A 12395-nucleotide genomic window follows, 5' to 3' on the forward strand; every position below is an offset into this window, starting at 1 on the left:
GGGGTCACCCCCATCCCCTCCTGTTTGATAATTTGAAAATGGTCCAGATCTCCACCCCTAAACCATATATATTCTTGTATGGGACAATAAAACAAATCAAATGCAATATAGGGGGAGTACCCTGGGGTCACCCCCACCCCCTTCTGTTTAATAACTTGAAAACGGTCGAGATCCCCACACCTAAACCATATATATTCTTGTATGGGTCAATAAAACAAATCGAATGAAATATAGGGGGGATCCCAGGGGGTCATCCCCTCCCCTGCCTGTTTGAGAACTTGTAAACGTTATAGATCCCCACAACTAAACCATATACAATCTTGTATGGGACATATATAAATCAAATAAAATAAAGGGTGAGTCCTTGGGGTCACTCTTACTCCCTCAGGTGTGAGAACTTGTAAACGGTAGAAATCCCCACCCTAAACCATATATATATATATGGGACAATAAAACAAATCAAATGAAATATAATGAGTCTCCGGGGTCACCCCCCATTTTTTGAAGTCAAGATCCCAACAAAAATTTCATTAGAAAACACAATCATTTCAATTTTCATTGTCATCAAATCCTAAAAAAGCAAGTGAGATTGGACAGCTTTAATGGGAAAATTATAGGGGTAGTACCACAGGGTTTATTATTACAGGGGCTTTGTTTGGGAGACTTTGTAACAGCATCCTGTTACAATTATGTATTTTTTTTATTTTTTCTTTATAGTCCAATGTCAAGAAAAAGAAAACAAAACAAGAGCAGAAACAATTGCCAGAGCAAGCAGGTAAGTTTTCATAATTGCATCATTTGATAATTTGATGGTTTGACACTTAAATTTTTTATTACATGGAGATAGTAATGCATGATTGAGCATGTATATCTGACTGTTTTGCATTGCTAGTTTTTTGCTTTAGAATCTTGTCTTCCATTATCAATACCGAAATGAGCAAGGAATTCCTTTATAACACGAGATTTACGCATGCATGCATTGTCAATATCTGCTCAAATGGTGATTTTGATCGCTCCCTTTAAAGTTTTCATTTTTAAGATATATTCATACAAATGTGTTTTCCTTGACTTCAATGCCAAAATACACCTGTCAGAGGCTAAAAATGGAAGAACAATCTGTTTTTGTCATCAGATCAATTAACTTGAAAAAAGGGGGTGTTATCATCATCTCTATAACAGATCCTCCATTCATAACTGTATGTATTAAGACAGGTGGAATGGACTTGGTCAAAAGCTTGTTTATACAGAGGAAAATTTGTTATATTTTTTTTCCTGATTCCCCCCCCCCCCCCCCTTATAATAAGACTTATTTTTTCTTCGGCTTAGCATATCATAGTCTATAGTTTAATGTTTTAAAACATTAATATCTTTCGTAACCATCCTGAATTTTACTAGACTTAATGTCAATAAGCTGAAATTATTTTTTTAAAAGATTTACAAATTTATCAGATATTATGATATATATGCAATTTAGGTGCATTTTGCTATTACACTAAAACAGAGACAACAACGAAAGTAGGAAAGATACTATGTTTTACAAAACCATTTTGAATTTTTAACCTACAATTCTGTATTTAGAAGTACAATATAGACATAAGATGTGGTATGAATGCCAATGAGACAACTTTCCATTCAAGACATAAATAAGTAGATGTAAGCAATTATAGGTCAATGAATTCACACACAAAAGTAAGGTTTCAATGGCCCCAAATGACTAGTGTATAACAACTTAGACAAAACAAACCAATGGCCAGTTTTATATGAAACATTTAACAGAAATGGCTATTTACTTGAAATATATATATATCAATTTGGAAAAAGAAGCCACAATTTCCTATTGGACCTACTATTTTGCCCCTGGCAAACTCATTCCTTTTCTTAAGTTTAAGTCTTATCTAGCTTATCATAGGTGATGACATACATATATTAATTTAACCCTTGCTTTTTATTTTGAAGAGTATTGCCAAGAAAAAGAAAATACAGAAAGATTTTCTAACTGATGAAAATGGAGATAATCTTGCTAAGCCAGTGGATAATGATATAGAAGATCCTATTCTTACTGATGAAAATAGAGATAATCTTGCTAAGCCAGTGGATAATGATATAGAAGATCCTATTCTTACTGATGAAAATAGAGATAATCTTGCTAAGCCAGTGGATAATGAAAAAGAAGATCCTATTCTTACTGATGAAAATAGAGATAATCTTGCTAAGCCAGTGGATAATGATAAAGAAGATCCTATTCTTACTGATGAAAATAGAGATAATCTTGCTAAGCCAGTTGATAATGAAACAGAAGATCCTATTCTTACTGATGAAAATAGAGATAATCTTGCTAAGCCAGTTGATAATGAAACAGAAGATCCTATTCTTACTGATGAAAATAGAGATAATCTTGCTAAGCCAGTTGATAATGCTAAAGAAGATCCTATTCTTACTGATGAAAATAGAGATAATCTTGCTAAGCCAGTTGATAATGAAACAGAAGATCCTATTCTTACTGATGAAAATAGAAATAATCTTGCTAAGCCAGTTGATAATGAAACAGAAGATCCTATTCTTACTGATGAAAATAGAGATAATCTTGCTAAGCCAGTTGATAATGATATAGATGATCCTATTCTTACTGATGAAAATAGAGATAATCTTGCTAAGCCAGTTGATAATGAAACAGAAGATCCTATTCTTACTGATGAAAATAGAGATAATCTTGCTAAGCCAGTTGATAATGAAACAGAAGATCCTCTTCTTACTGATGAAAATAGAGATAATCTTGCGAAGCCAGTTGATAATGCTAAAGAAGATCCTATTCTTACTGATGAAAATAGAGATAATCTTCCTAAGCCAGTTGATAATGATATAGATGATCCTATTCTTACTGATGAAAATAGAGATAATCTTGCTAAGCCAGTTGATAATGATATAGATGATCCTATTCTTACTGATGAAAATAGAGATAATCTTGCTAAGCCAGTTGATAATGATATAGATGATCCTATTCTTACTGATGAAAATAGAGATAATCTTGCTAAGCCAGTTGATAATGATATAGAAGATCCTATTCTTACTGATGAAAATAGAGATAATCTTGCTAAGCCAGTTGATAATGATATAGATGATCCTATTCTTACTGATGAAAATAGAGATAATCTTGCTAAGCCAGTGGATAATGATAAAGAAGATCCTATTCTTACTGATGAAAATGGAGATAATCTTGCTAAGCCAGTGGATAATGAAAAAGCTGATCCTATTCTTACTGATGAAAATAGAGATAATCTTGCTAAGCCAGTGGATAATGATAAAGAAGATCATATTCTTACTGATGAAAATAAAGATAATCTTGCTAAGCCAGTGGATAATGATAAAGAAGATCCTATTCTTACTGATGAAATTTTGTATCTTGCTACGCCAGTTGATAGTGATGATCCTATTCTTACTGATGAAATTTTGTATCTTGCTACGCCAGTTGATAGTGATGATCCTATTCTTACTGATGAAAATAGAGATAATCTTGCTAAGCCAGTGGATAATGATAAAGAAGATCCTATTCTGACTGATGAAATTTTGTATCTTGCTACGCCAGTTGATAGTGATGATCCTATTCTTACTGATGAAAATGGAGATAATCTTGCTAAGCCAGTTGATAATGATATAGATGATCCTATTCTTACTGATGAAAATGGAGATAATCTTGCTAAGCCAGTTGATAATGAAACAGAAGATCCTATTCTTACTGATGAAAATAGAGATAATCTTGCTAAGCCAGTTGATAATGATATAGATGATCCTATTCTTACTGATGAAAATGGAGATAATCTTGCTACGCCAACAATAAAAAAAAATGATTTAGGGACAGTTAACAATGAAACAGTTCAAACTGATGACTTAGAGGCAGACCAGTTTTTACGATGTAAGCAACATAATAAAGTTTATACAAGAAGGGTTCTAAAATCAAATGAAAAAAATGACTAAGCAGAAAAAAAAGGCACTAGAGTTTATAACTCCTACCATGCTTGTTACTTTTGTGGGCAGCTAGTTCTGCATATTGGACCACACCTGAGGGCAAAACATAAAGTTGAAAAAATTGATGGCATTAGGGAAAAAGGAGATGACAAACATAATACTCAAGTAATTGGTAAAAAAGAAGGAGAACTTTTGCTGAGTAGAAGACCGACAAAAGACTTCTGTTGTGATGATTATGGACCATGTCCTCACTGTAAAGAATGGATTTTGATGTCAATGCTTCCAAGACATCAGAGTGGCTGTACTAAGAAGCCTGAAGAAAAAAAAAGAAAAAAAGATTTAGTGATACAATCAGACATTCTGAGTGGTCGCCTAGCAAATACAGCTGGTTCAGAAAAATTTAGGAATGAGGTTTTCGGAAAGATGAATAATGACAAAGTAGGAAAAGTGGCAAGAAACGATGATATAATAACATTGTTTGGTCAATCATGGTACAACAGAAGTATAGACAACGTTTTGAAAAGGGCTGAGTATTCCTCACAGAGAATGAGATTGGTTTCAAAGCTGTTGATAGAACTTAATAAAATGAAGAATAAAGAAAAAGACAATGAAAGTAAAGTGAATAATAATAATGAAGAAGAAGCAGAGGATGTTAGTGAAATGAAGAGTGATGCCAAAGAAGAAGAGGAATTTGAGTCGATGGACACCTTTTACATCCCACTTATTTTGACAATATAGTCAGAGCAGCATTGAATGTGTCAGCTCCAACAATGGACGATGAAGATGATTTAAAATCACCTTCAAATGCAATAAAAATCAAATATGACCTTACAACTATGATAAAAATAAAAAGAAATCGTCTAATCAAATCCACTGATAAAGGTGATGACACTAAAAAAGGAATAGAGGCTTGCAACAATGTGGACATTTTGATTAAGTCTGAATGGGGTGAGCGTGTGACGAAACTGGCTAGAACAATATTAATTTTGAGAACATTTAGTCAAAATAAGGCTATACCAAGTCCAGAAGATGTAAGAAAGTTAAATATTCATCTAATAACAAGGTTGAAAGATTTCCAATATAAGGAAGATGTGTACAGCAGTCTATGCACGATTGCACAAGCCAGACTCCTCCTATATAACAAAAGAAGATCAGGGGAAATAGATGCAATGAGGTAATTATTAGACTTTAGTTTGGCACAGACATGCTTTTGTCATCAATTGATGCCCACCATTCTGTAAAGTAATAATATCTGTTCCCTCATATGGTTCGGCATTACCTTGCTGCTTACCTTTGTCTTACTTGTCAATCCTTTTCATTTTTTCTAGATCCATTAAAAAACATAACAGCTGTGAATTCTAGAAAAAGAATATCTGTGGAATGGCATTTATTTGCAAATAACTGCATTACCTTAGCATTTACTTAAATTATTACATTTCAAAAATAATGTTCAATATGACAAGGATTAGCTGTGCAGTAATTTTTAGAAATATATCATGACCTACACTACTTTTAAAAGCTGATGCATTTTTCTTATGAGTGCAATAATTATACTGTGGATTCCTTTATTTCATGGGTACCAATTTTCGTGGTATGAGGTAAATTGCAATTTCATGATTTTGCCAAAGTCTGCATATATATTCTTATAGAAAATTTGTGTATTTAAATTTTTTATTCCTCTATTCATGGAATCCATGAATATTGGTGCCAAACAACACTTGTGATTAAACTTGTGTCCTGTTCTGCACACTTTTGTAATCCCTGGGTTGTTTGTCGCTTGTGATAATAAGTTTGATATCCATGGTTTTAAATTTTGAAAACATATCATACATGTATATATAGACAACATGAAATCATACTTCAATCCTCAAATTAATATGTTTGTCATGTAGGTGACAATGAATCTTTGACTACACTCAGAATTAGATAAATCACCATTATTTGCAAAATAAAATCCAGAGATTCAAGAGAAATCATTGTGAGAATCTGTATTTTCTATTAATACTTATTTTTCAGCCTCAAAGACTTTAACACAAATAGAAAAACTGAATTAAATGATGTAGACAAATCACTAATTGGAGACCTGTCAGACCTGGAAATGCACCTTCTTAGCTCGCAAGATCTGATAATCACCAGGGGTAAAGTAAGTATTGAGATACTTTTTGTATCCTGATAGGTTCCTTCATTGACTGTGCTTTCATGAGACACTTTGCCATGAGGTCTAATTTGTTAAATGATTCTTAATGAGAAAATATCTTCGATCATCAATGAATAGAATATTTGTACAATGAAACCTGTCCTAACCGAACACAGTCCAGACTTTGTGTTTTGTTTGGTTTTCACATGTATTCAGATTGCAGAGTTTAACAGAATTGAAAAGTTTAAAATCAATTTAACACTTACTGACAAGAACACCAAGTAAAACGAAATACAACAAGTTTCATGTTGATTTCAATGTTAAAAAAAAGAAAATGAAATAGATTATAGAGATATTTAAAGATCAGAAAAACAAATAGCAATTTTTTCATAATCAAATACAAGTTCAAACTGTTCATTGATCAAATTCCTTTTTAAAAATTTAATAAATATTTCAGTGTAGCTAGATTTCCTTCACAGTGATGTCCTTGGTTATTTGATTTATTTCTTCAGTTTGATTTATAGTATACATAGCAAATATTCTTCAACAACTTAGCCTAAACATCCAAAATATCAGTATGAATCAAATCTGGGGCCTCGGTTTATTTTTTGTGTGTCTACATCATTGTCTGATTCAATTATTCAAAACCAGATTTCTCCACTGATCAAGTCTGTTAATTACTGATGATGTGACTAATTTGTCATTAACATCATCAGTTTCAGTAATTTATCTGCAATCTAAGATCTTAATAAACTAATGTGATCACAGCATGCATCATTGCAGATCTTCCGACTTGTTTGCATTCGATGGCCCTTTACACAAAATCATATTTAGCATGGTATATATATATCTTTACGTTTGTGAAATTCATGGAAATTGACTCAAATTTTCAATGAATTCCAATTTGAAATCAAGAAAATATTGTTTCGTCCTTTAATATGGTGATGGAAATTTTTTATTATTTTGATTAAAATGGAGTGTATCTCAAAAGTTTTAACGACACATACATGCAAAAGCTTAGTTGTATAGAAAAATAATTTCATCAAACTTCAAATACCCTTAGGGATCAACTGTTGTGCATGCAAATCATTGCAAAACTAACATTGTTTTGAATGCTATCAATCTGTTTTGACAGGTTTTTTTATACACAATGTCATTTACTATAAAATGTGTTCTGTATTCGATGATCAGCAGGATTCTGTTTGTACAGGTTAAAATAATGTTTATTAATAGGGAGATTTTTACGAAACTTGGAAACTGTTTGGTTTGACATGAACTTCGGATTAATCAGGGTTCAGTTTTTACTGTATTTCCAAATCTTTTAATGTTTTATTGTCATCTGTCGGAGAGGGTAGTAAAACAGGGAGCATGTCTATGCATGAACACCAATGCAGTAAGCATCTGTTCATACCATATTTTATTTCAGTAGTTATTCATAAAATATTTTCTTAAAAAAAATCTTTTTATTTTGACAGCGCTGTAGACCTGTACCAGTTCTTGTCCCTGAAGATGTTAAACCAGCTCTGAACTATATTGCAGATTTAAATAATCGAAGAAAGGCAAAAATTAAAGATTCCAACAAGTACCTGTTTGCAACAAAAGGTAACATTTGCCCCTTATTTTTTTAATTCTCCATATAAGAGTTTTTTTGCAGTCAAAATGAGAAGTCCCAAGTCTTGACTTTTAAAAACTTTTAAAAAAACTTATTTTGTTTAATGTATTTGAAAGTGCTGGATCCTGTGTAACAAAGAAGGAAGTAGTTAGAATCCTTGTTTTTCTTAAAAGTCTGTACACTTTTTCAATGCCAACTTCAATAAGATTTCTATTTCATTTTTTGGTGAGTTAAGCTATTCTCAACTTATATTTTATAGTGTGTCTTTTCATTTTGTTATGATACACTATAGTCTCAGGTTTATAGGGTGAATATTTCCGCCTGTTAAAACATTCAAATCTGCTGCATTTTTATGCACCTGTATGTCGTCATGAGCCTGTTGTTCAGTAGTTGTTTTTTATTGGTGCGGTTCATAGGCATAGTTGCCAACCTTCTGCCATAAGAAATCATGTCATGACATGACAAAAAGTTTGTAAAAGCATGTAATAGCACACATGTCATGCTTTTCCCTCTGAAAAACACCCTACTAGATTAAAAAAACATCAATAAAGTATTATAAACTAAACTTGTAATCATATAACATGGTTACTTGTTTATTTTATCATGTATAAAGCTACAATTTATGCCAGTTCCTGTATTGAATGATTCAATTCAGCAGTTCAGTTTATGAAAGCTACACATTTAACAGGACTCACACTTCCAGTTGGTTGCTGATTGTTTAGATTAACAGAACGTTAAAAAGCTTATACTAATTTTTCCAGAAGTAATATGCATTCATTGATATCATCATATAATAGATTTTACTGAACAATTTAGTTGAAATTGGTATTTATAATCATGATAAGCATGAGTTCATAAATTGTCAGGGAAATGACAACTTGAAAGCTGTTTTATGACCGCTGTATTGCCGGCCAGAATTCCCTACTTTTGTTCAAGAGTCTTCCTGTGATTGTTTTGTGTGTTATCCTTTCATTGATCAGAGTCATAATTTACAAGATGCGGGGAATGAATAACTGAATATATTTGCTTAAAACACCTTCCCTTATGTTTTTCAGGCAATCACTCATTCTTTATTTGCCTAAAATCAACTAGAGAGTTCTAATCAAAATACAAAATAGATCTAGAAACATTAATGTGCACACAATATTCTTAATTTACACTAGGTCTAGACTGGTTTTCTACTTCACAACTAAATCGCTGTTCATGTGGAACAAAACTAAAAGTTTTGATTTATTTTTCTGGTGTGCGTGAGTTTGATTCAACAATCAACACCTGAAAGGATATCAATTGCTTTATACAAATTGTGATACACATTCTTTACTGACAGATAATTATCAGCATGTTTTGGTCGTTAAATATTTTTCGATATTTTTTTTTTCTTGGATAAGTTAAAATTTTTAATTACATTAATTTTAATGAAAAAAAACCAATACAAAGTGCAAAGGAACTGCATTATTTCTATGCATTACACTCATTGTTGTGGGACGTCAGCGGAGTGAAATATGTGACAAAATGGTTTTATTTTACTGGAAATCATGGTATTAGGATACTATTGCATTGTTGAATAGATTTATTAATAAGATGTAAAATTGTTTTTAATTGATAAAGTAATAAATTAAATTTATTCTAGGTGCAGGAGCAGTTAGAAGTTATGACTCGATCAAAAAGATATGTAGTGAATTATCCTTGACAAGTCCTGAAAGAATAACATCAACTGCACTTAGAAAATACACTGCCACACTTGCTCAGGTTTGTGTCATCTTTTGAAAACAACACTTGTGTAATTTTATTGACTTTTGTAGTCCAATGGAGACATATACTCTTTTTTTTTTTTCTTTTTCATTGGCATACTTAATTACATTCTAGTGTTTTCCCTATCGCACAAAAAAGGCATGGTAACTTTAATGAAACATGAGCGCATGAAAAAAATTGACAAAAGGGCACCTAGAGAATACTTAGAAATAAAGAAAAGGCAATGAATTGTCATATCGCATTGGTAAATTATAGACTGGCAGTTTTTGATGGAATCTAAACTCAACATAGCAATCAAAGTGTATTATTTTAAAATATTTCATGTTTTTAGATATCCACCTAAATTTGTTTACTTTCAACCTCATGGCTGTCTGATCTCTATTTGTGAATGCATTATTTGCTTTACAATGAAATTAGTCAAAGGACCAGTTTAAAATTTTGCACAAAATGGCTGATTGTTCAAGTCAAAACATTCAAAGAATTCATAGAATTTAGTAATTCCATTGATTTTTATTATAAAGGTGTAATACCACCAAATCATAGTAGGTCACATCAGGTTGCATAAGAAAAAGGATTGAAAACAAATATTCCCTTGAATTTGAAAGATGTATGAAATTAATCCTACATTTCATTTCATTAAAATATTTCTGTGTCATAGACATATATCTTGGGTGTTTCAAAGCACTATTATTTTTTTCATTGGGTGTTTCCATAGAATATTTGTAAACTTGAGTTTACATGGTTACTAAAGCTTGTACATAGATAGAAAAAGGGTGAATATTTGATAAGTTAACTTCCAGTGATGATTATTTTCTTGTATGCAATGAAACGTTATGTGAAATTTTGTCTATAGTACTGGACAGGATAAAACAACTCATTCCAAGTATTTCTAAATTCTTATATTAGGACAATTGAACACTGTTTAACTGATTAGATATAACAGATTAACTTAGTATTGTGGTACAGCACAGTATTGCGCAATAGCAAAAATATGAAATTGAAAATAAATACAAATCTTTTAACCAATTTCAAAGAGATTAATTTAAAGTCTTTAATTTTTGGGGGTTCTAACCTTATATTACTATTTTGGATATTGGGCTCCATTTTTAAATTGGTCTACATTAAGGTCCAAAGGGTTCAAAATTAAACTTTGTTTGATTTCATTGAATTATTGTGACTCTATGATATGCTGAATCTTACTGTGCATTTATATTTTTTTATTTTGGGCCCTGTTTTCAAATTAGTCCATATTAAGGTTTGAAGGGTCCAAAACTAAACTTTGTTTGATCTCAACTAAAATTTAAATTTATGGTGTTTTTTATATGCTGAATCTTTAACCATGTAGTTAGATTTTAGATATCAGACCATACTAGGTAAATCAAATGTCCCATTTAAAATTTTAAAGAGATTTGACCACATTTGTTTTGGGTTAGAAACCTTTATTATGTCAAAAATTTGATCACAATCCAAATTCTTACAGTATCATGCAAGCCTGAATATTGTGTCCCTAACTTGCTCCAACTATTCAGGATTCAACTTCTGTGGTCGTATTAGACTGTGATTGACGAGAAATGTTATTCCTCCAGTTAACATTACAAACAGTCTCCAGTTAAAGTTTTTAAAACATAAACAAGTTTCTGGTACCATCCTCACCCAGGATTTTTACCAAATTTGGACTGGATACTCCTTATAATCAGAAGATAGTATCCATTTTTTCAGTTTGGCGAGAACAACATAAACTTGGTAGAGGAACATATTTTAGGGCCATTGTCGGATTCGGAGCAAAACATGATAAGTGCGGCGCCTACCAAGTTTATGTTGTTCGTTGAGGGTTTTCAACAATGAACGAATCAGTCAGTATCATATAAGTCGACAATTGAGGTATAGCAATCCGGTGAAGGATCTGTCAGAGAGATCCTGTTGTGGATGTCGCCGAGTTGCTTCCTCCTGTCACGACGGACCTTGAGATTGGGAGAGTCGTTAGAAAGAGAACGACGCCAAAGATAATAAGTCATACAAAGAGAAAGTTTTCTTCGTCTCAAAGGAAGATAAGTTTATTGAAGTAGAATTTTTGAAGAAAGCCACTCCTAGTTGTACGGTTTCCTAATCGCATGGGAAGTCTCTTATAAAGGACAAGCCTACACAAGCAGGTGCTGATAGAGAGGAAGATTTGACGGAAGCGTCAACTTCTGGATAGTATTTCTACTGTTTCAACTGATTATTGTATATTATTCTTATGTAGTACTGTTACACCACTGTCCCAGGTAAGAGGTACCTGGGACAGTTGGCGCCTTCGAAATAGTTAAACCACGTTTAATTCTGTGTGTGCCTGTTTATATCCATGCTAGGATGAAAAATTTTGTCCTGCATTTTTTTTTTAGTTGTAATCTCTGTCCTGCCTTTTTATTTTTCCCTCTATTCGGTCCTGCCTTTTTTTTTTAAAATTTATCCTGACTTTTATTTATCATTTACCTGTGTGATTTTTCTTAACTTGCTACTTCTAAAAAACTGTACAGTTAATTCTTTAGTCGGCCTCCAATTGAATGTTTCGAAAGGAATTTCACTTCTAAATCCAAAAAATTGTGATGATGTGTGGTTATTAAAAAAATACGTGTCACACAATCTTATCCATCTCTCCCAACTTCTCGAACGAAGTCGGCAAGGCTTTTTGGTGGACCATAGAGAATGGAGTTTGACAGTTCACAATTTTCTCTCCCATTTTAAGTGCATATGTTCCAATAACAATGTTGAAGGAATATAGTTAACGATACTGTTGGCAGGTCATTAAAGATTGCATATTTTGGCATTTTGACCTAGGCATCGTTACCAATGAACAATTAAGAGAGTTGTTAGCCAAGGGACCAAAATAGAGAATTCCCCAGCCCATCAACTGGAAAAAGAATTTCAAGTTACTGATGGATGCAGTTGAGG

The 12395-nt window shown here is 32.3% G+C and overlaps 2 protein-coding genes across 2 annotated transcripts; both read left to right on the forward strand.

Annotated features, from left to right (window-relative positions):
• Nucleotides 1-534: 534 nt before the first annotated feature.
• On the forward strand, nucleotides 535-4719 carry LOC127732259 (protein PFC0760c-like). The gene is given in 2 exon segments (XM_052241339.1): nucleotides 535-775; nucleotides 1957-4719. Coding segments are annotated over 2 exon segments (2799 nt in total). The 5' UTR covers nucleotides 535-721; the 3' UTR covers nucleotides 4702-4719.
• Nucleotides 4719-9584, forward strand: LOC127732312 (uncharacterized). The gene is made up of 4 exons (XM_052241375.1): nucleotides 4719-5137; nucleotides 5980-6106; nucleotides 7576-7702; nucleotides 9343-9584. The coding sequence occupies exons 1-4, from the start codon at nucleotides 4734-4736 to the stop codon at nucleotides 9477-9479; spliced, it is 795 nt and encodes a 264-aa protein (XP_052097335.1). The 5' UTR covers nucleotides 4719-4733; the 3' UTR covers nucleotides 9480-9584.
• Nucleotides 9585-12395: the final 2811 nt, after the last annotated feature.

The sequence above is a fragment of the Mytilus californianus genome, unplaced genomic scaffold (genome assembly GCF_021869535.1).
Source record: "Mytilus californianus isolate M0D057914Y unplaced genomic scaffold, xbMytCali1.0.p SCAF_23, whole genome shotgun sequence".
Taxonomy (NCBI): domain Eukaryota; kingdom Metazoa; phylum Mollusca; class Bivalvia; order Mytilida; family Mytilidae; genus Mytilus; species Mytilus californianus.

Bases quoted from the DNA above. Each gene is read 5' to 3' on its own strand.
- LOC127732312 (XM_052241375.1), top strand. From the start codon at position 4,734: ATGGACGATGAAGATGATTTAAAATCACCTTCAAATGCAATAAAAATC. The intron at 5,138-5,979 runs GTAATTATTAGA...CTTATTTTTCAG, and splicing joins GGGGAAATAGATGCAATGAG to CCTCAAAGACTTTAACACAA. The intron at 7,703-9,342 runs GTAACATTTGCC...AATTTATTCTAG, and splicing joins GTACCTGTTTGCAACAAAAG to GTGCAGGAGCAGTTAGAAGT.